At 32.7% G+C, this 23,054-nt stretch overlaps 1 protein-coding gene across 2 annotated transcripts in view; it reads right to left on the bottom strand.

The window, feature by feature from the left end:
* LOC116425506 (GTPase-activating Rap/Ran-GAP domain-like protein 3) overlaps positions 1-22,277 on the bottom strand; it is a 59,085-nt gene extending 36,808 nt beyond the window's left edge. Inside the window, exons 1-2 of one of the 2 annotated variants that reach the window (XM_031973342.2) lie at positions 21,683-22,277; positions 14,512-14,717 (exon numbers count right to left, since the gene is read on the bottom strand). In XM_031973342.2, coding sequence (XP_031829202.1) covers positions 14,512-14,717; positions 21,683-21,745 — 269 coding nt within the window. In that variant the 5' untranslated portion in view covers positions 21,746-22,277. Of the gene's footprint in view, positions 1-14,511; positions 15,408-21,682 lie in introns of both variants that reach the window. The other variant, XM_031973343.2, reaches the window with a different exon arrangement.
* Positions 22,278-23,054: the final 777 nt, after the last annotated feature.

The raw sequence follows: 23,054 nt of genomic DNA, 5'->3' as shown, positions 1-23,054 counted from the left end.
AAATTTTAATACTACAACATCTAATTGCTCTTTTAATTCAAACTATTCTATTGTTCATTTCCTGGTGTTAGCCACTTTGACCAATTAATGGGCTTCATGATAAATTGATTTCAGGTGTTCATGAGATTGTGATTGATCGAAAAGTAAATCGGTTTAAAGCAATAATCAAATTTCAAACGAGATAAATTAATCTTTAATTAATATTTGGAATATTTGATAATTAAGCGCAGTATAAATATATGAAATATTAATTACTGAACGCGATTTAGCGATAGATGAAAGTTCTCACTCTTGGCCTTAAGAGTGTCAGACGATTTTTATATACTGTGCCTATAGGAACTCGTTCTTTACAATGTGGTTACATTTGCACTACTTCTGGAATTGACCGGTACCACGTAACAGATAGCTTAATTTATCTATTTTTTATTTATCTGTATAACGGGAAACGTGTTAGTGTTACAGAAGTGTAAAGTTAGAAGATAATTCGAGTTGGGTGAAACAGACGAATGTAGAACAAATATAATCCATAAAAGGGAATAATTAATAAACGGAAACAGAAGAGAAGAGGAGGAAACAATAATGAGAAATTAATAATAAGCTACTTGAAATGGGGATGATTTGCTTTTGAATGCCCAGGAATAATATTATACCTTATTAATAGTTTATCAAGAGCAAATTTATAACTTAAGTATATACAATGTATTCATTTATTCAACATTTTCGATTTGTACGTTTTCTATCAAAATGAGATTGCGTACGGAAATGGTTCAAAGTTTCATATTTTTAATTAGAAATGGTACCACACGATACATTATAATGAAAGCTTTCCATTTCGAAAATCGTTGCAGCCTCTCAAAATAACGCAGCCTGGTATAGCAGTTGCAAATTTCAATAGACATACTTTTTTTCTCATTAAAATTAAGCTTTTGCTTTGTGTATTTAATCTTTACTTATACTACTTGCTAAGCTTCTATGTTTGTAATTACAATTTTTTTAATAACACAATAAATTGTCTAGTTTATATAATTTTATAGTTTATTTTTAATTCTGGAAAAATTGAGATTTTTAATGTTTATGTAATAATTACTGACAGAGTCCACTTAAATTGATAGCTAATTGAAATTAAACGAAGCCCCTGAAAATGTAAATCCAAATTCATCCACACACATACTCGTCGCTTAAAACATCGTAATTGGTCTGTTCAATAAAACTTTGTAATACATCTTACTGCATTTTTTTGTATAAATAAAACATCAGTATTATCATATTGTCAGTGATTTAATAGATGAATTACGATGTTCAATCTGCCAACGAAGACTATTCATCTTTAATTGATTTCTATTTTTTTTGTTTAATTATCAACAGATGCAAATATTAAACCATATCACAATGTGTGTAAAAATATAAATTAAATTATATTTTTTATTAATTTTTTTATAAATTGCTTCAGATCTCTAAAATTTTTCTTTACTTGTGATGAAGAAATCACTTAATTAGCAGCTCAAAAGATGATAAAACTGTATAAATCAGTACATTCTTTGCAGTACAGTATACTCTGTCTATAAACGTGACCGGTATAGGTCTGTTTTGCCGGGTATGCTTATAGACAGAGCTATATTAGCTTTGCCGAAAAGAAATAGATAACGCTATCGATTTATAGCAAACAAGGATAAGGATTTGTCGTGGAACATGCGAGAGGGACTTGTGAGATAATTGCAAAACAAGTTGCACGATAAGTCCTGCAATATGAATTTTAGTGTGTACGCAGCTTAACTTAGACTCGATCGCTATCCCTCTCTAACCAGGCCACGGACCAGACGGTTCGTCTTCTCTGTCCAATTCTTTTCGGATTCTGCGTTTTAGGCACTGTTGTTCCTTCTCTCTATCTACGCCGCTTCTTTCTTTGCCGTGTCTCTTCCACTTGATTCTCTTAATTTGTTCCCTCGTGAACACCGAGACCCCTACCGAGATCCCCGTTCCCTTCGAATCGAAGCTAACTTCCGCCATCAAGGCTCCATGTCTTCTTCTGTTTCTGACCGAGAAGATTAAACCGCGTTTTTAGGCGATGCGACCCAACCGTTGGCGCTTTTCAAATCCGCCAGTTCGATGTCCTCATTTTGTTTACCGTATTGATTGTTCATTCCTGGTCACTCGGTTGTTCTATTTCCTGCTGGTTTGATCCTAGTTTAGCCGCCCTTTGTATTAGTGCAACATTTTTCTTTACTTTGTTCATAATTGTAACTTCATTTTCTTCTTTAAATTATACAAAAGGATTCATAATACTTGGTGTTTAAATATGTTGGTACATTGGTTTCTTGTTTGTAAACTACTCTATAATAAATTTGGAAAACTTTGAATACTTGCTGTTGATCAATAAAGCAACTCGGAGATCATTTATGAACCTATAGTCGGTAAGTCAGACAGGAGTTACCGACCCTTAACTGCTCTTCTCAGTTGATAAAGGGAGCTATTAAACTACCGACGAGAAACGGGATGGGCTAGACATCTTATGAGATTTCGTGTCCGGTAGTCTGAAATACCGATTGTGTAAATAGAACAGGCGTTTTGACATGTCTTCTACGATCAAAAGTGGTAAGTTTAAAAATTGCATTGCGAGTTAAAAAGACGCATACATGCACGTAGCATATGTATCGGAGCTCATGGTAGAATTGTTGATTGTCAGCTATTAAAAATAATATTTCCAAATAATAAAGTGCATTGTTACTGTTCCAATGCAACATTATGAGAATATTATTAGTAAATATAGAAAATTTGCTTACTGAACATAATAAGCCCAAACCTGATTCTATTAAGACAATATTTTTTCAGAAACATTTTCAGAACGCTATTGTAGATTTTACCTCTTATACAATACAATTCGGGGAGCTTAAAAATTCTGATAGATGATATTAATAACTCACTAGTGAAGGTAATTGTTGTAACCAAATGGAAATGATGTAATGCCAAAATTCTCGAAAACAGGTTTGCCATTAAGCATTCAAAACTATTTAACGTGCGCATTAAAATAAGAGGCAGTAATGTTATTCTATATATATTAAACCAAATATATATATTATAATTAAACTATATATATTAAAAGAATATTCTTTTCAACAATTTTTGTATGTACAATATAATTTTTCCTCTATTGAGAAATTACTATTAGCATCTAAGGTTTATGGAATTTTTAAAAATAACTAAGATCTTTATGAAGAGTGTACAAAGAACAGTTTCATAATTTTATGGGCTGCTGGATTTTATCGAGAAGAGTAGAATATGCTGCATTAATTTAGATTTTATACTGTTTTCTAGTCTTCATTGTTAATTTAATTTTTATATTAATATTTCACGATTGTACTACTGACTTTAGTGTAATAGTTAATAATAAATAACATAATAGATGTATAATATTATAAATAAACATGTATTTACTTACTGTTAGATATGTATAACATGGGATGATCTTCCTACAGATTTCACTAATTAATATAATAATAAATAAAATTAAATACAATGTAAAACTAAATAAAATTAATAAACAAAAGGAATGTTTATTTTAAAAAATTGTACGTTGTCCTTATTTTTGACCGAGTCATGTAACAGTCTTCTGTACCTCGGTTTTAAACAGCGACTTTATCTTCTGCATATGAGTTTTCTCCAATGAAAAAGTACGCGTCAGATATATTCAGCTACTTTATCTACATACATACACGCGAAGTATGAAGTATGGCACAGTTTAACCCATTTCTTATATTTCAATAATAACATGTTATCCTTGTAGATTGTCGTGCTCTGAATACGAATCTGGCAGTTTATTTTCGTCATCTTCAATTTTCGAGAAATCTAATCTTGAAAATAAAATCAAATCTTCACTTTAAAAAATTATTTGCACGTTAACTATAAAAACTATATAAACGTTTTTTAATTAAAATTAATTTACTTTTTCCGTCCAGACGAAAACCTGAACGATTGCATAGTATCAATAATCAACGCACAAGAAGTATCTGAATTGAAAAAGTGTCTTTTCTTTTAAAAATTCACAGTAATGAAGGAAAGCGATTTGCAGATTCGTATTTAGTATGTACACAAGAAATTATATATTAAAATATATAACAAAAACTAAAATTATTATACATTGTTATTAATACGTTGAATGCCACGGGGGTCACTGGTGACCTCCAACCAAATCGAATTACTATAGTCCATTTAATGAAACGACGATTATTTGAAAACATTACTATATCATAAATAATGTTACCTGATGCGGTGACGTTCAGCTAGATGAACGTGCAATAATAATAATGCAATTCGATTAAATGATTTAATATTATATTTTTTGTTTTCTGTATTTTGTTCTATAAAATCGTGCAGCATTCAGCACTATAAAATTTATAAACGAATCCTCAAAATTGTTCGTTTCAGGAAATTCGCAAACAGCAATAGGGTCGCAGAAATACTGAGTCGTTATTTAACCACGTGCCTACAAAAGTTTCGTTATGCATCGGCAAGGTCGATACTCGTGTTGTAACGTGGCTGTAGGATGCGGGCCATCAAGATGACGCAATTCTCGATATGTTCGTAGGACAAAGTAATCGGAAACGGTCTAGTTCTCTTCCGTTTTGTTTTTCCTTCGCGAATGTAGATTATACAGTGCAGTCAAAAAAACAAAAAGGAAAAGAAAATGAGAATCTGATAACAGTATTCACTGAACCAGGTAAAAAATTGTTGATGTATATAATTGTTGAAAATATATAAGTAAATATTTCTGTAGATAGGTATAGTGTCACTCCTACATACGAGTGACAGTAATTTTTGCCTTGGCAGCGTTTCTTCTTTGATTATTACTCCGTGAAGTTTTATATTTTTATGCGATATTTGTATGGTAAAGTTAGAATGTTGATATAGCGATTATAAACATGCCTGATTTATATTTAGTGTATTTTATCGAGGTATATGGTTAATATAAGCTTTCTTCTATAAACAATTTAAGTTTGTCGAATTTTATGCTTAACACTTAAACTGTAAGTATATAACAAAACCTATTTAGACTTTCTATCTTTGATTAAAAGTAAATTTAAAACATTACACAATTCTATAACTCCTATTGTTAATATAAAATGAGCAATAGTTTATTAATCGCTTTTTAATGTAGTATCCAGTATTCTAATAAATGTGTCCGTTATGTTGCCACAACACGCGAGGAGAATATTCTCGAAAATGAGGGGGTGGGATCTTGTTCGGATCCAGAGGAAAACCAAAGTTGCTTAGGTTTTGTGTTTTATTAAGTCACAGTGAGTTGGAAAAATGTGGTAGAGGTTTTATTGTAATTTGATGTTGACGGTTGCGTGGTTAGGATAATTGTGCTCTGCATCTCAGTTGATGGAATTTAAGAAAACTCGGGAAAGGGAGAATTTGGTAGTAGAGAGGGGGAAACATTTGGGACTTAATGATTCACGTTGGGGGTTGGAATGACTAAAAATCTGGACGTCGGACTGCTAGTTACGTTTACACTTCGTCAGATGTACAAGGTGTTCACAGAGTGGTTAGGTTTACAAGTAGACGCAGTTATAATGCTAACGGGGCATGTCGGTATGCATAATGTTGTTTTTAGATAGCGGTGATGATGAACACGTTTTCAGATGGGCGCAGGCATGGTATGCTATCATGATGGAAACGTTGAAGATAGAATGAACGAAAGTGATAGTAGTAGGAATAATCGTGATACCGATAATAATAATAATAATAATAATAATAATAAGTAGTATGTAACAGTGTCTTTTAACTTGCATCTTTTTTATATTTAATTTATTAGTTCTATGTAACAACAAATACTATTGAATATTTATTCTATCGCAAATGCTCTTCATTTCATCATTTTAATGATCCTTCATTCCACAGTGATCACTGTTTCATAGTAAAAATTAATATAATTATTAGTATAGTTTATAATAGTATAATTTATAATGTTTCGAACAAATTGCGCGATTGTACAGTCTACAAATTTAAAAAAGGTGGGAATACATTTTGTTCTTTCAGTACCTTCATAAAAAATAGCCAGTGGTATTAAGCATAATTGTCGAGTATATCTGTATGGGTGTTTGAAGAAGGAAATCCCCTAGTAAGGCTATAAAAGTACGGGTAAAGTTTAAGAACGTAACTTTCTGATCTACCTAATACATGTTATGTTAAAGAGAGCTTTGTGCCTATGTCACGAAAATTAATGAACGTGAAACTGCTGACGTTTAAATACATTTTTCTAAGAATCTACAATTAGGCGTAGAAATCTAAAAACCATACTAAAAAAAGAATGTTCATCATTATGTTTAGAAAAGTCCATCAAATAATATTTTGCAAAAAAAGACTGACTAACTTATATAATTAAAACAGAAAAAAATGTTCTTCATTTGCAAATTTTTATTTATTTTCAAAATTAATTTTCTCAAAAACTAAGGATAAAGTCATTGTATTTTCCAAATAGCATACTACTACAATCATTAACAAAAACCAATGACAAACGTCAAACATTTTTAAACACGGCCAACCATTACCATTGTATTAAATAAGTATTCAAAATTTATTTAATAAAACTTAATGAAACAATTATTACACAATTCCGTGCATATCGATAGTTTTATGTTGTCTATACAATTTAATGTGTTGCAAGAACGTAAAGTGATAACTGTTACAAAATATTAAAACATGTTATAATATAATACGATATCTTACGAATGTACGAAAATTTGATTTGTACGTAATTTTCATCTTCGTTTTTCTAATGTCACCAAATTTGATCAGTATGTGAAACGAACGATTACAGTTGTGCAAAGAATGAAAGACATTACGAACGCTCACCCATTATAAAAATGAAAAACTGTTTCTAATTTCGAAGGGTTGATCTTTTATCTTTACTAAGGGTCTTGGTTAGGTCTCTTATTCAGTTTATTGAATACTATCGAGCTTCTAAGTTTGGAATCTCCTTTCTTTCCAACGCTTCACACCACGTTTATTTAGGTATGTGTTCACGCGTGTGCACACAGTACACGTGTACGCTCAACCCTTTTCTTCTTAAATCTGTTCGATCTTTTACACTTATCGTCATGACTCGTCTTGATTATCGGAAATATCTTCAATCGTTTTCCCACGAAGTTGTAATGCATATATATTTATAAAACAAAGTACATACATAATAACGGATACTTAGTTCTGCTAATTAATTTCCTTTAATCGAGTAAATTTTAACCCCTTTGCGTGAAAATGACGAGTTTCTGTAGACGAGTAAATTATTTTATAAATCTGTCGTATCGTAGCCTAAATAATTTGCTTAATTTCATAAATAAATTTAAATGAAGCTTCAGTGTTCCAGAGTTTTTCTGGAACAGTTGCGTGTACAGTATTACGACAGAGTTAAATAGCATAAACAGAAACGTTCGAAATGAAATAAATCGTAAGGTAAGGGGTTAATATTATTTGGAATTCGAGATACAAGAAAGATCTATTGTGTGTTAATATGAAGCTTATTAAGATACATTAATATTAATTGATACTTTAAACACTTATGTAAGGTTATTTGATGAATAGCATTTATAGTGTTTAACTCTTCAACTATCTAGTAAACAGTGAAACAATGATTAGAACTAAATTTTTTATTAACGGGTTAAAATGAAGATCATCGCTGTACGTTGTTTATTAGAATATTAACTGAATTTCAGGAATAATATTTTATTAAATTAAACATATATTTTGAGAACAAAGTATTGAAAAAAGTGATTAAAAAGAATCATTGAATCCTGTCTTATAATTTCAAATGGCAACGTGATATTGGTAGCAAACGTGTTAATTTTACTTTGCTGTTTCCAACATCTTAAATGTTTCTATAAAGGTTTTCTCTAATTTGTCACAGAACTTTATACAAATTAAAATTGCCTATTTTAATAAGGATAAAAATTACTGGACACACCTGATGCTTGTTCATATAAACACACATGGCACGTTGACTAAGCAAAATATCCCATTACGGTTATCGTCGGGATATTATCCAATGTTGCCGTTTACAGTGTAAAGTGCATCTTGCTGATATCGTTTGTTCACACGCGTATTCGAAACTTCGGCAGTTCTCTGTACAAAATATTGTAGAAGTAGAAACTGGCGACTTAAATTCTCTCCTTTCATTGATTTCATATTAGATTAATTTTACTTGTAATTTAATATATTCAAATATCTAATTTTTAGCGTATACATACACTAAATAAAGAGGAGGGCGCCAAGATTTAAGCGATTTCTCGAAAAAAGGGGTTCTTTAACGGATACTTTAAATTCGTTTCATTATTGGGAAACATTCTTGTTCGTTTGATCTTTTCTTTTGACATATTATAAATTTCATGGAATGGACCCAGCCCTCTCAAAGGTTGAAGGGAAAGATAACTAGAGAGTATCTAAGAGTCACAAAATAATAATAACAATAAAAGAGAGTACACTGAAGTTTGGTTTAACCTGTTTCAGAAGGAATAAAATAAACCCTTTATCGAAAGGATGTGACAAAACAGTGAAATAATAATAAGATGAACACGAAGATGAATTGTCTATGATAATATGCAAATAGTTATTGTACTGGGATAGGCTGTAACATCAGCCACATTTTCACTCGATTTGGTTTAACCTGTTTCATAGGGAATAAACCGTCCATCCAGAGGATATGACGAGAAGAAGAAAAGATGTGAGAAGAAGAAAAAGGGGAAGAAGAAGACGAAGCAGATGAAAAAAATTAGGAAAGAGGATGAAGAATAAAATGAATTGTCTGTATCAATACAAAAATAGTTATTACAGTGAAGTAAGCAGTAACGCCAGCTAAGTACATTTCCGCTCGATTCATATTGTTCTCATACGTAACATTTGTGCAGCTAGATTGTCAATTCGTTCTAAACACCGTCCATCCCCTGGGCCAAGCCGACATGGCGATTTTCCACGATATATACCTAATCCGGAGCTTATTGTTATTCCTCTCTCGTGCCCCTTTTCTCCCCGTTTCTTCGGGGCGCGGGCGCGCGCGCCGTGTCCCGTTCGCCTCGGTTTCTCTATCCTCAGGCCGAGATGCGGCACGGTCGACTTCCACTTGGTCGAGCGTGATCGAAATTGATCCACGCGGTACAAAAGGGAGCCGCCGGCCGAGACTACCAACACGGACCGATAGCAAAAGAGTTAATTATAACGAGGCGAGCGTCAAAATCCGATACGTCGTCGTCGTCGTCTCATCGTCGACGGGTAACGGCGCGATGGCGAGTCAGCGAAGCCTTATGCGTTCGCTGGATCGCGAATAGTCACCGATTATCGAGCGAGAAAGATCGAACCGGCCGATCGACCGACCGACCGACCGGAGTGCCCGGACAGATGCGAGGATTTCCTATTAAAATAGAAACCGATCTAGTCGGTCCGTTCTCATTGCCCCGCGCATTATATCGCGAATCGATGCTGTCCCGAGTACTTCGGCAGAATTATTTTCATTCTCAAGTGGTAGACGGGCTTTTCCTATCTTCGACTGAATCTGTTCGATCTTCGGCCCGTTTCACGTGGATCGGTAAATATGACGTGCAGTCGGCAACGAAAGTATTCGAATGTTATACAAGATTATACACAATAAATATTCTATAATTTGTTTGGGTATTGTTAAATATTTTTTAAATTTTATTGCGTGTGTATGCTATTAATGGGAATTGTTTCAATAAATAGTAATATACGGTGTACGATTTTTGAACGATAATTTATGTACTTCTTGCAATGCTGTCCGAATACATTCGTTGGTAACTATTATTATAGCTGTTATGTATTATTTCCTTTCCCTTGGTCGCATTCAAATAAAATATTTCGTATCAATAATAAAGATACACAAGATATCTCGTCTATTGCATCGTATGTACGATATCATGCTGACGAGATATCTTCATTCATAGCATCATTTCTTCGACATCATGGAACCGAGATGTCTTGTGCATTGTAGTGAAAGGGTCAGTAATTCTGTGTTTTCTTTCATTCATTTAACTTTATACGAATTCCTATATTGCTTGACTATCAGTTTTTTAATTTTTGCATGCATGTTATAATAGTTTGAAAACGGATGTTATTTGTTTCAGGAAAAAACATTTTTTGTTAACCACGTTACACATACACAAAACATCGAAATATATGCATCAACCCAATAGATATTTGACGATTTAAATATGATCAGGTCTCACCCGGAATTACCCTACATATATAAATTTATTAGTAGTAACTTTGAAAGCTTTTGTCATATTGAATCATTCGTTTTGAAAGGATAAACCTCTTTAGAATTGTTTGAATTTGGCTATTCCTGGATGAGGATATTTTGGAGTATTAAAAACATTTTACTTAATATTTGTACTTAAAATGTACTTAATCTACTTAATTGGTACTTAATCTTTATTTATTTCTATAATTCTTTCCCAACATTCTATGCACAAACTTTTAAAATCCCTTGATATTAAAATTTATTTCAGATCAGATTCCCAGAACAACAAAGATATAGTCAAACATTTTACTCCATGTCCTTTACTTCTTCGACATGTGAGCAAAGCAACTATAGACCGTGGGTCGTGTGTTTATTCTCCTCCGTCAAACGATGTTGTAATGTACTCATTTATTTGACTTCTTACGAGAACCGGACAAATAAAGTTGTTTTCTTATTGCGGAGTTGCATTTGTATCGTGAAGCTGCATCAGCATTTCTTTTAAGTAGATTATAATTTATAATAGCGGTTATATTCCTACCAAAATATAAGCTGTTTATTTTGAAAGTAACTTCAGTTAATTCTTGAAAAAAATCAAATTAGTGGTTATAATAATTAAATTTTAAGTTTTATTTTTATTTTTGACCGCAGCCACTTCCACCGAAACTGTTCAACATCATTTTAAAAATATAATTTAATACGTTGCATGCTGTACGATTTTACGGAGCAAAATACACAAAACGAAGAAAACATAATACCAAACTATTTCATTGCATCGCGTTATTATTATTGTACATTTATCTTGCTGAATGTCACTGCATTAGGTAGCATTACTTGTAATATAGAAATGTCTTTATAATATTTTTGTCTAGGGACGAAATGTAACTAACAGAGGAAGTAATAAAAAAATATGTTTTGAAATGAACATTGTTTAATTAAGTGAATTAAAGTAATTCGATTTGGTTGTCATTAGTGACTGCCATAGCATTCAACGTGTTAATAGATGGAATTACACCATCCAAGCTGCTAATATTTCAAGAGAATCAATTTACTAAATTTCAACTTGCGGAAGACCATTTTAACAGGATCGAAAAACACTGTTGTAAAGTTATATTTACCAACAATGTCTTTCTGGATTGGTTGACAGAATATGTATGTCGATGAGAATATAATACAAAATGCATTAAACTAGCTGCAAACGAAGGGTAGTGAACTGATGATTATTTGGAGTTGTACGAGTATTAATAATATTGATTTCAGTCATTGTGTTCAGGGAACAATGGATCGTTTTCTTTTTTTGAACATTGCTTAAAATATTTCTTTATTATTTACCGTAAGAAAAATGATGTTATAATCGGTTTATCAAGCTAATAACGTTCCAAAGTAATTAGCGAAAATCGTTTGAAATCGTTCGTATCGAAATGACTCGATAAAGTCTAAATTTAAATTTTATTGAGATATAAAAGAAAAAATTAAATTAAATTAAACGAAATCATCTTAACGCGTAAATAATAGGAATAGATGAAACAGGATAGTGAATAAAAAAATATTATTTTATTTGTTTCTACAGTGAATAAGGAAAGTATTTATTTTATTTTATAATATGTATTATGCGAGCATAATGGTTTGCAAAACCGCGTTAAATTGAATCAATAAAAAATAAAGAATTCCAAGAAACCGCGTTTGCAAAATTCTTTGATACGACTGCAATTTTGCATACAGATCTAGGGTGACTATAAGTTATTGAAACACAAAAATGACTGTAACTTTGAAACAAGGTAAAATAGATGATACAGAAAAATGTTTTTTTCTTGATAAACCGTAGAATTCAATTTTTGAATTAAAAAATACTAGTAACCAGTAACTGCAGCTTTCGTTACATATACAAAATGAATCTATTATGTAAATAGAGAGGCGGACACTTTTATCTGTAAATATGTTTATTTATACTTTTTTTCCCAGATGGATTCAACATGTCACGATACACTCTGTATACCCAATGATATGTATCCTCGCAATTTGTTATCTCTGATTACAGACGGCCGTTTCATTCAAATGGTTTGACCTGGTTTTTCGTTGTCCATTTGCAAAACCTATCTGCAAACACAGCAAATGCCTCTTGATATGTTTATTGTTAAGTTCGCTTCTCAACTTTATACTAAAACGTTACGAATAATACATTTTTAAATCCTCGCTTGTTATACTTAACCGTGTACAAATAGTAAAACATAGAAATTAGTCTAAAATATAAGCAGTCTATCAGTGATATAATCTCAACAAGTTTGAATCATCAATGGTACATAATTTACAGAAAACATTACATGAAATTTAATTTACATTTTCTTTCGTTCTATTTATTTATCCGAAAGAAAAAAAAACAGTTAAATCTTTTCCAATCCCAAATATATTATAAAATTCGAAAGTTAAGTTCGAAACACGATAAAAATGAAAAACGGTTATATTAAGTAGAAAACGAAAAATTTATTTTCTAAATATATATTCTATAAATTTTCGTTGAAAAGATTTTTTCTTGTCCATTCTACAGGATCCCGCAAGATTTCACCTAAACGACAAAATCGCGTGTCGGAGTTCATCTACTGTCAGCATCTACTTAAACTTCTCATTTTCGTCAGCTTCACTAACTGGCTGATCATTTTGTGGTTCACAGAAAGATCAAACAGTCGTTGCAACACGCAAAGGCAAATCCCAAATCAATTATTGTCCATCCACGACTTAACCCTTTTTGACGAAGTATTTGTAGCGTGCAAACACATCAATTTTCTACTATTTCTCGTATTTACAATGTGATTTCAATTTGTAAACTCGCTTTAATTATGCGAGGAAATCCCCATTATTATCTTAAGGCATAAAATGAATACAAATTGTATAAATACATATTTATTACGTCTCGTTATAATATTTCAAAACTTTTTTAACCCCTTGCCTTATGATTTCTTTCTCAACAACGATCGATCTAACTACATTGTTATTAATAATTTATTGAAAATTAGAGAAAATTCTAAAAATAAATATAAGAAATATAAATATAAATATAATAAAACACAGTTAACTGGTTAATTGGTTGCGGGACAGCACAGGGGCAAGAGAGTTCTCTCACTACGATATTTGTATATAATTTTCATTGATTACCTGTAACTACATCGATGAGTAGCAAGTTAGGGTAAAATCGAATAATAAAGTGAAATTGAAATGCTCTTCAAACGCAGAGCAAATGCATCTGTAATATATTCTAACGAAAAACTAAAGAAAAACGAAGAATTACACATTTATCTAAAAAAAAAAAATAATTTATCGTTGGAAATATTAGTACCACTTTCTCTTTTAAGATCACGTGTATACTTGTCTAACGCAGTTAACTAGTTAAACCCACATTTCTCAATTTAGCCATCAAGTCGTGGACGGACGACACATGAATCGAACGTCACGCAAAGCGTTACCTGTTGCGGGTACTCTGTGTTACTCACGAGAAGAGCACAGTGGCAAGAGAGTTTCTCGTTATATGTTTTGTCCATCGTTTATTTGATTGGTTGCATATAACCGCATTTACGAATAACAAATTGACACTTCCGTGACGGGAGATGCATTTATATGTCGTATTTGAGTCTTTAGATGAGTACAGGCAATGTAGCCCCACGTAATTTTAAAACTGTCGCTAATTGGAAATAAGTCATTCTAATAGCTCGGTAGTTTTAGTGTTAAGAAAATGCTGGTAGTGGGGCAGTCGACACACTCCCCATAGCTATCTGCGACAACGGCCCTCAACGTATTGTCGATTCGATTACCCCTGTTATCTGAATGTTTGGCAACCAGTTGACCTGAGGTCTCTAGCAATAAAATGATATCCTGCTCTCGTGTCTTAGTACATTGTTGACCGGTCACGAATTAACTCGTGTTTGCATTTGTATTAGCCATTGAAACTCTTCAAACGCAGGGCAATATAGAATATTGCAAAATATTCAAAGTTCTATAAAAGATACGTCCAAAGTTTCATTTCAATTCCTTATGTATAAATAAAGTATATTGGAATTTGTTTAAATTGTTTCACTTTTATATTTAATTATGGAATAACAACCGGTGAAATGTGATAGCTTCCGCGTCAAATTACCGGTCAACAATGTGTTAACAGTGCTTCTTGAGTGCAAACGGTTAACTTCGAAACTGAGATGAGGAAAGATAACCAATTGTATAGATCCGCGTTCTTTCCAGGCTCTTCTCATGAACAACATTAAGTAGAAATCGATGCTTGGACTCACCGTGCAGTCCACGGCAGGACTTTGGTTCCTTCCAAGCTGATGCTCCTCAGTTCGTACTTGGACCTGTGCCGAAGCGGTGAGCCTGGCGCGGTGGGTGCGTGGAGAACGCTCCTCATGCTCTTCGAGCTGATTCCGGCTAGCGCGTGGCGTCTGCCGGAAGTGCCCTCCCTGGTCGACTGGTTCGCCGATCTCCTCAGCGAAGTCATCTTGGAACGCAAAAAAAAGACTTTCTTCCTCGACTAGCAACAATTACATCCTTTTTAACGATTCAGTCTCTCGAATATGTTAAGCTCGACGCCACTAATATTATCGACCGTGAAAACATTCCGCACAGAACAAGTGTCGTTTCGAAGATCACCGGGATCACGAGAAATTTCAAAGAGTTACTTGTTTCGTTTATTGCTCAAACTAAGAGTGGTCTGGTGTCGAAGATCGCGCGAACATCGGACCCGGCCGCGTTACTCATCGATCGAGCCACTCTCCCCGTGGAGGATCCTCGAATAATCTCTTCCGCCATTTCTGAATCCAAGTCGTGACGATCGATGGCGTGTGCCGTGCCGGCGTGTAGCCAAGCCGCCTCGTTCGGTTCCCGAGGTTTTTGTCGTTGTTGGTCGGACAGAGAACTGAACCCGTCGGATGAACCGGCAACCATAAATGACTGCGCCACCTTTCAACCCCACCATCCAGCGTTGTTCGCCACCACAACGCGGGCGAGCGAGCGAGCGTCGCAACGGCAACCCCACCATCCTCTGTGCCGCCGATCCATCCTCTGATCATCGGACTTTCTCCCCGGCCGATACCCCCTTTTCAACTACGTGCTTCGATGATTCGGGGATCGATCCGCGCGCGATCCAACGACGTCAACGTGTACGTGTATGTCGAAGTATGTACAGTCACTAGCAAAAGTGTTCGAATGTTATTGAAATGAGTTGCATTTATGGCGCATACGCGCAATAAAATTGAAAAGTATTTAGCAAAACTGTATGTGTTGCTAACCAAATATAAATTATATCGTCACACACCTTGATTTGTATACTTTAAATTAGAATGGAAACAATTTGGAAATTAAGTACTACAGTTTATTGAGATAAAACGTTTAATTTAATTTGATGGAACGTATCATTCATTTGGTGGGACGCTTTTGTGAGTAACTGTATGTTCTGTGTTACCTTGTTTCGAAGTTGCCGTCACTTTTGTGTTGCAATAATTTGTAGCAAGTATTCACTATCACAGAAAATGCTTAAAATGGTCAATTTAAAATTTTAAAATATTGATCAATATACAAATAAATTTTAGTAGGCTCCCCTATAACACGGTTAAACAGCTATTGAAAAATAATTATGAACGTGAAGAAATAATACAAGCACAGGAACAAAAATGAACCAGTATCCAAAATCTGACATCGATAGAATTTAAAGAAAAATTTGTAAACGTGAAATCCGTGTAATCTTGAATTTTTTTTAACCGCGTTATAAGGTAAAGTATTCCTAAATACTTTTAAATCTTAAATTAACCATTTTTAGCTTTTCCTATGTTCGTAAACAATTGTTACAAATTGTTGAAACACAAACGTGACTGTAACTTTGAAACAAGGTAAAATAGAACGTACAGTTATTCACAAAAGTGATCATCCAAATGAATAATATGTTTTACCAAATTAAATTAAATGTTGTCTGTGACTAAACTGTAGTACTTAATTTTTTATTTGAATGCATTCTAACCGAAAGTATATGAGTTGAGGTTTGTGACAATATATTGTATATTTGGTAACAGAACATACGGTATACCATGAATAATTTTTTAATGATAATTTACTTCTAACTATGCTGTTCGAATACTTTCGTTGCTGACTGTATATACGTGTATGTATATATACACCACGCAGGTTCGTCCAATTAAGCGAGACAGAGAACACGTTCTTTTGCGCGTCTCGCGATACTTACGGAGGTGTGAAAATGATTAGACTTGGTACTATAAAAAGGCAAATAACTTGTACGTAACGCGATTATCGAATTCGCCGTTCCATTTTCCGACAGGTTAAGGTGTATATTCTGGTTTAGGAAAATGTGAAATTCGTTGGTCGCTTTAGTCTCCTTTTTTTCGCTTTCTGTTTCCTTTTGTTTGCTGTGGACGTGGCAAACCACACGTGAAATTAGACCTAATTTTGAGGACGTGAAAGATATGTGACGACACATGTTTTTTCGCTGTGCGGGATTGTTCGCGCGAGTGTTGTGAATTATGGCTCTTTTTCTGGAGTAATTAGAAAATAGTGTTAGAAGGGAAAGGTAAATTATTTGGAGTATGCTTTATATGCGTGTGTAACGATTAAATTATTTTTTTCATTGAAAATGTATATTTTTGTACGTAGATGAAGTTTTGGCAACAATTTTGTGTGGAAAGTATTAATGCAAAGTGGGGATAAGTGAATATGCAAATATAATGTAGTAAATAATAAATTTTAGTGATTGTACAATATGATCACAGAAATGGTTAGTTCACAGTATATTTATAATAAATACCTTCATTAACACGTTATACTCTAAGTACTTTATTAATGCGTTAAGTACAATCATCGATGACAGACAATATAAACATTTGTAATACAAATTGAAAATTGAAATTTGTATTGTAAATTTTACATTTGATTCAAATTCGATTTCTAAGTGAACTTTGATTACTTTCCTAAAAAATAATGAATAAGAATTAAAATTATAAATGAAAAAACATCAATTGTAATTGTAATTGTATAAATTGTTTATGTAAGACTATTGAAGGTTTTATATAAATACTAAAATCTATCTTATAATATATAAATAAGACGTAAGAAAACTTTTACATATTCTTCAATGTGAATAAATATATGGTAATAATATTTTATTTTATAATTTTATTTATTTTTTATATTTTATAATTATATATATATATATATATTTTATACATATAGACATATGTCTAGTGGGAACTATGATACCAGTTTACTTGATTCAATCCATTGTTTAAAACAAAATACTAATATATTTTGCATTATTTTGTACTATTTAATACCGTATTGCGATATGTGTGTATAAAATGTGAAGAGGGCAGATAATCCTTCGCTATTCTATTATGCTACAGCATCAGAAGTGAACAGGCCACACGCTTCAATTGAAAGGAAAAATTACTAATAATCTTGAAAATATTAGAATTTCGAACAATGTTTATCAATTTCCTTTATTCCCTCTATTTGATGAGTACTAGTGTACTTCCAAAATTTTTAAATTCCTTTTCTTTATCAACCTGTATGCTTTTCAAGTGTATGAATTTTTTTATAAATAGAAGTTAAAAAACAAAACAATTTTAACAAACAATATATTTATTGCTGATACTTGCCCATAGTTAATGCCAATTGATTTTGCGTTTTTCTATCTAGCTTTGCATAGTAAATAGTATGCATGTCTTAAATTTTATTTGAACAAGTTCTTACACGAATGATAAAAGAAAATACGTTTATATAATTTTCATTGAAATATTTTGTTTCTCAATTTTTCTGGATGAAAATTGAAATCGATATATATTCTTTTCGTTAATTGCTGTGAATCGAATAATGTTCATATTTTAAATTCAATGCGAAATATTCGTCATATATGAGTCTTACTCAATACTATTATATAAGGCGAGGTTTCATCTGCCTTCATCTCTTATTGTAGGTCTCCGAATATTATTGCAGCATCAAATTTTGATACCAATTTAATTGATAAAAATAAAGTAATTAATTTTGTACATTTCTACATTAACGTATCACCACTTGATAATTAGAATTCAAATGATTAATATCAAAGTTTAACCACATGCTAAAACAGTATATTGCCTTAGTTAATTGAATAATTCGAATGGTGCAATAAAGGTGGTTTATTAAAACGGTATACCAATTTAATTGTGCTACCGTATATATATTTTCATTTTCCAAAGCACTCCTGAAACCAGTTTTCTATGAAAATCTTTCTTTACTTTTAGACAAACGAAACAATCACAGAATGCGAAATTTAGTGAACAAAGGGCTGTTTGGAACTTTCTCCTGTTCCCAGAAGTGAGAAACACGTCGAAGAAAGCCCATTCTCGGTTTCTATTGGAGCTGAAGAAAAATACAGTGGCTTTGCTGAACGTCTCGAGAGAATATTATCTCCAACACTGCTCTGAATGGGGAAAACGCGTATATATAATGGCGTACATACAGCGTATTCGGCAACAGATAAGAAAAATTTATCATTTTGAACGTCATGTCACCTACATTCGAATCATGTGATTCTCTGCATACAGGGTACTCAAATAAAGGATTTTGATATTCACATCTGACACATTACACTGACGATGATTAATAACTTTGCCATCTCACTTGAATTCGAACCATGTAATTGATTGCATACAGAGTATTCGAATAAAGGGTTGTAAAATTTGTATGCTATAATGACAATAGCATTGCAACTTGGCTGAGATGTTATATTTGTAGTATTTCTAAATATTTTTTATTGGAGGAAGTGACACTTTTAATATAATTGGCGATTTAACAATATCGAGTGACATCTGACATAGGAGTACCTATGAATTTTGAACATCCTATACATTTAAAAATTAGTTTTATCAGTAATATGTTGAACAAATCGAATTTTTTTGAATCTATGAATTTCAAAAAGATTAGGCAATGGCGAATTTTGTTGTTCCAGTTTCTGTTTCATTAAGAAAATTGTTTCCTAGATATCGCACTTTGATGATTCGACAGTCAAGAATGAAAACAATGCGATAATGTCTTCGTTTTTAAGTTATCAACGATTCAAATTCATTAACTATTGTTAATATGCATGAGTTAAATATTTTGTTCTTGCCTTTCGCAAGTATCGCTTGCCTTAAGTTTATTACTATGGACAAATTATCATAATTCTGAGACATCCTTAGCTATTAATAACTTGAAAATAAAATTGGTATCTCCATTTTTTATTAATGTTTTTCATTTTATATATTTTGCTAAGGAAAATAACCTTTCATATTTTCTCCCACCTGTTGCCGAACACCCTATATACGAGTGAAACATATTTTGAATACAGGTATCATTAAATTGTACCGTTTTAATTGCTTAGTTTTATTACATCAATTCAGATATTTAATAGTTGTAGTGGTATATTGATTGTAAAAACGAAGATTAATATTGCGATATAACGTATTAATTATTAAGTGGACTCATTAATATGTAAATTATTTCGTTATCGGTAATTCAGTTAATTTATCTATCCATATTCTTAATATGAAAAGTGAAATATTCATTATTCCGAATTTTAATCAAATACTAATTATCTACATTTACAATATTTTCAATGTATGTTCATGCTTTAATATTTAATTTTTTGTTTTTTAATAATAACAAGAACTGCACTTAATAGTAACTTCAGTGAAAACAGGATAAATCATTATAAAATAATTTTGTAAATACGGAACAAAATAGATAATCATTTATAACAAAATTATTTGATAATAGTCATATCTATTTGTTTGTAAATATATAATTTTTTATTGCTGTTTAATATTTCGAATCGATATCAGTATTACCGATACCTATTTAAACAATTGTGTACCAAGCTAAATATTTGCTGTGTAGGAGGTTCTACAATAATTGACATATCGAATTACTACTTGTTTAGTAGTTTACGAAGCTACCCAAACTTGTTTGATACCAAACGTACGTAATTGATGATACATATTTAATACTTTATAAAATTATTAATAAATTATTAATAAAAGAATAGACAGGAATTATCGAAGTGATATATAAATGATGCAGAAATGTGGGACATTTTTTTAGGACCGATGACGTCAAGATAATGAAAGAATTTTGTGTTTATATGAAATCGATGGATATGTACCATTTAAGATGTTTTATGCTTTATTTCCTACATTATATTGATTTATACAAGGATTATTGTCGGAAATAAAAACTTGATTTACAAATCCCATTATATACTTCAGTGTTCTTTTATGATAGGGTGGAAATATAATTTTTGCATTTTAATTTCTTAAATTAGAACGTTGAAATCTCATTTGAAAAAGCAATAGGTTTACGAATCACATATTTTATACTTCATTCAAAGAATATATACTAATTTAGGAAAAGAAGAGGAGTTTTTTGTATTTATTTTTCACGTATAGTAATTTCTCTATTGCAAATAAACTTTTCCAGTAGATTATTTGCACATTCTTTCCAATTACATGAAGAAACTAACTTCAAATTAGAAGAAAAAAAGAATATTGGTTTGTAAATAAAATCAGGAGAGCTTCTACAGCAAGGGAGAAGATTAGAAATTATCTACTTTCTCCTTGGAAATATATCATAACGCGTAATGCTTTTGCGTGACGAATTGCATAGTCTATAAAGTAAATTTCCGTCTTAATATTCATATTTTTATTAGTATTTTTCAACGATGGCTCGAAAGTTTTCGATTGCATTCATACTCAGAATAGTTTTATCATATCTTTAACAAACATATTTCAACGATTAATATTAAACCTTTGCACTCAAATGCAGATTTTCACCAGAAATAGTCAACATTCTAACTTGAGATATAGACGACATTTCTTGAAACTACCTAATAAGAAAACATTCATGAATTAAAAAACAAAATAATTTTATTTCAATATTACAAACAAACCTTCTAATTTTGCTATATCAAATAAATTGGTGACTCAGAGTCAGCTCTCTAGTGCAAAGGGTTAACGAGTAACACTAATAAAACATGCAACAATGAAAAAATTACGAATTCCTAAACAGAAATAACATTTTTAATTCCAAATGATTGTGACGAGTTTAATAATTTTCACGTTTCCGAGGACATAATTTCAACCACCTAACCCAGACAGTTTTGAAGTCCCCTAAGCGTAATTTTTTCTGTTGAAAGAACGAAGGGAGAGAGTCGAGACCGAAATAAACTATTCCAAGTGAAAAAGAGCTTCATAACGCGGAAGGGGGAAACGTTTCGCGTTCCTCGTCGAGTAATTTAATTTGACGAAAAGCTTCTTCCGCGTAAGTTAATTTAAACGTGGCGTCTGTCTTTTTTTCAGCGTCTTTTTTCCAATTGTTAATCATCCGAGAGAAATAAACGCGCGGCGTGCATGTTGGACGCGAAGATCGTGTATTCGTAACGCGTACCTCGTTACATAGTCCGCCACTTCGAGATCGCCAGTTAACGGCGCCGTCAAAGAGCCTTCCCATCGAACGAATTCCATTGACCACGTGCGTTCTACACGTCGCGCAAGCTCGTTAATTCATCGGAGGCTCGTTGCAGTTTTATCGTTCTCCTCTTTAACGACGACGTGCCTCTTCCGTTGCGCTGCTTGTTCCCGACGCTCGTCAACAATTCGACAACATGTAACGTACGAATTGTCAACAACAACTTTGATCTCTATTTTGCGATTTTATTATTTGGTAACTTATTTATTATCGTTTAACGATCACTGTGAATTTAATACCGGTCGGTTAGTTTCGTGTTCCATTAATTTCCGGCATCTACAAAAGTTTCGTGTTCGATTGAAATTACGAATTCGAATTTTCAAGTTATAGTGTACATTTAATTATCGGCACTTGTTTATAATCGAATGTTATCGTTTGTTCGAACTTTGTGTTTTGGTCAGCGGTATCGTCGGCGTGGATTGTTTCCGAGTGATTTTTCTGTCGGGCGCTGTGCGGAAACGGTGAATCGGTCGAGACGATGGTCGCGACGCGAACGAGCACCGTGTCGTTCGTTGAAGACTGCTCGATTCAGGGCCAAGATTATTCCGCGAAGGGTGAAAGCGCCGCGTGGAAAAACGCATGCGTCGCCTCGTCGACGGAAACGCGGCATATCGAGAGGACTTGTTTTTCGAAAAACAACACGGTCCGTCCTCGGGGGAGGCGTGTCCTTTTTCAGCGAGGGATCGATCATAGAAACTACTCGCGCTGCGAGGTGATCGACGGTCTACTGTTTCTCGCGGTGATCCCGGAAGCTGCGGATCCATTCGCTGTTAACCCCTTGCGTTATAATATGCCGGGGAACTCGTAAAGGAACAAAATTTAATAAATACTATTAAGAATTTAATTCGAATTTACCGTGATATGATTTGACAAATACGTCGGACAGTGGGGTATTCGCCTGATCTGGGCGACCAGAAGTCAATTTTAAAAAGTTTACCTAAACCGAAAAATTTGTGCCGCTTGAGATAGCTGAATATGTAAGGAACAATGTCCTACAAATTTTGTTTTCCTTGGAGCGCTTGTAAAGTACCGAGATATCCCGAAAGTTAGACATTTTTCGATTCGATTACGCGTTTTACTCTTGAAATTTTTCGCAACATTTTCCATATGTTTTGCATTGGAGAATTTCAGATAAGTATATATTCTGTCTTTAACACATTGACTGTCACGCCGAAATCACATGTTTTGCTCAGGACGTCGCTCAAAACATCAACGTTTTATATATCACTTATTCTTTCCGCGTCAAAGATAAAAAGGAAGCATTATTAATTATTTAATATCACAATTCTTA

The sequence above is a fragment of the Nomia melanderi genome, chromosome 4 (genome assembly GCF_051020985.1).
Source record: "Nomia melanderi isolate GNS246 chromosome 4, iyNomMela1, whole genome shotgun sequence".
Taxonomy (NCBI): domain Eukaryota; kingdom Metazoa; phylum Arthropoda; class Insecta; order Hymenoptera; family Halictidae; genus Nomia; species Nomia melanderi.
The sequence above is the reverse complement of the archived record's forward strand: the minus strand, read 5'-3'. Positions and strand labels throughout refer to the sequence as shown.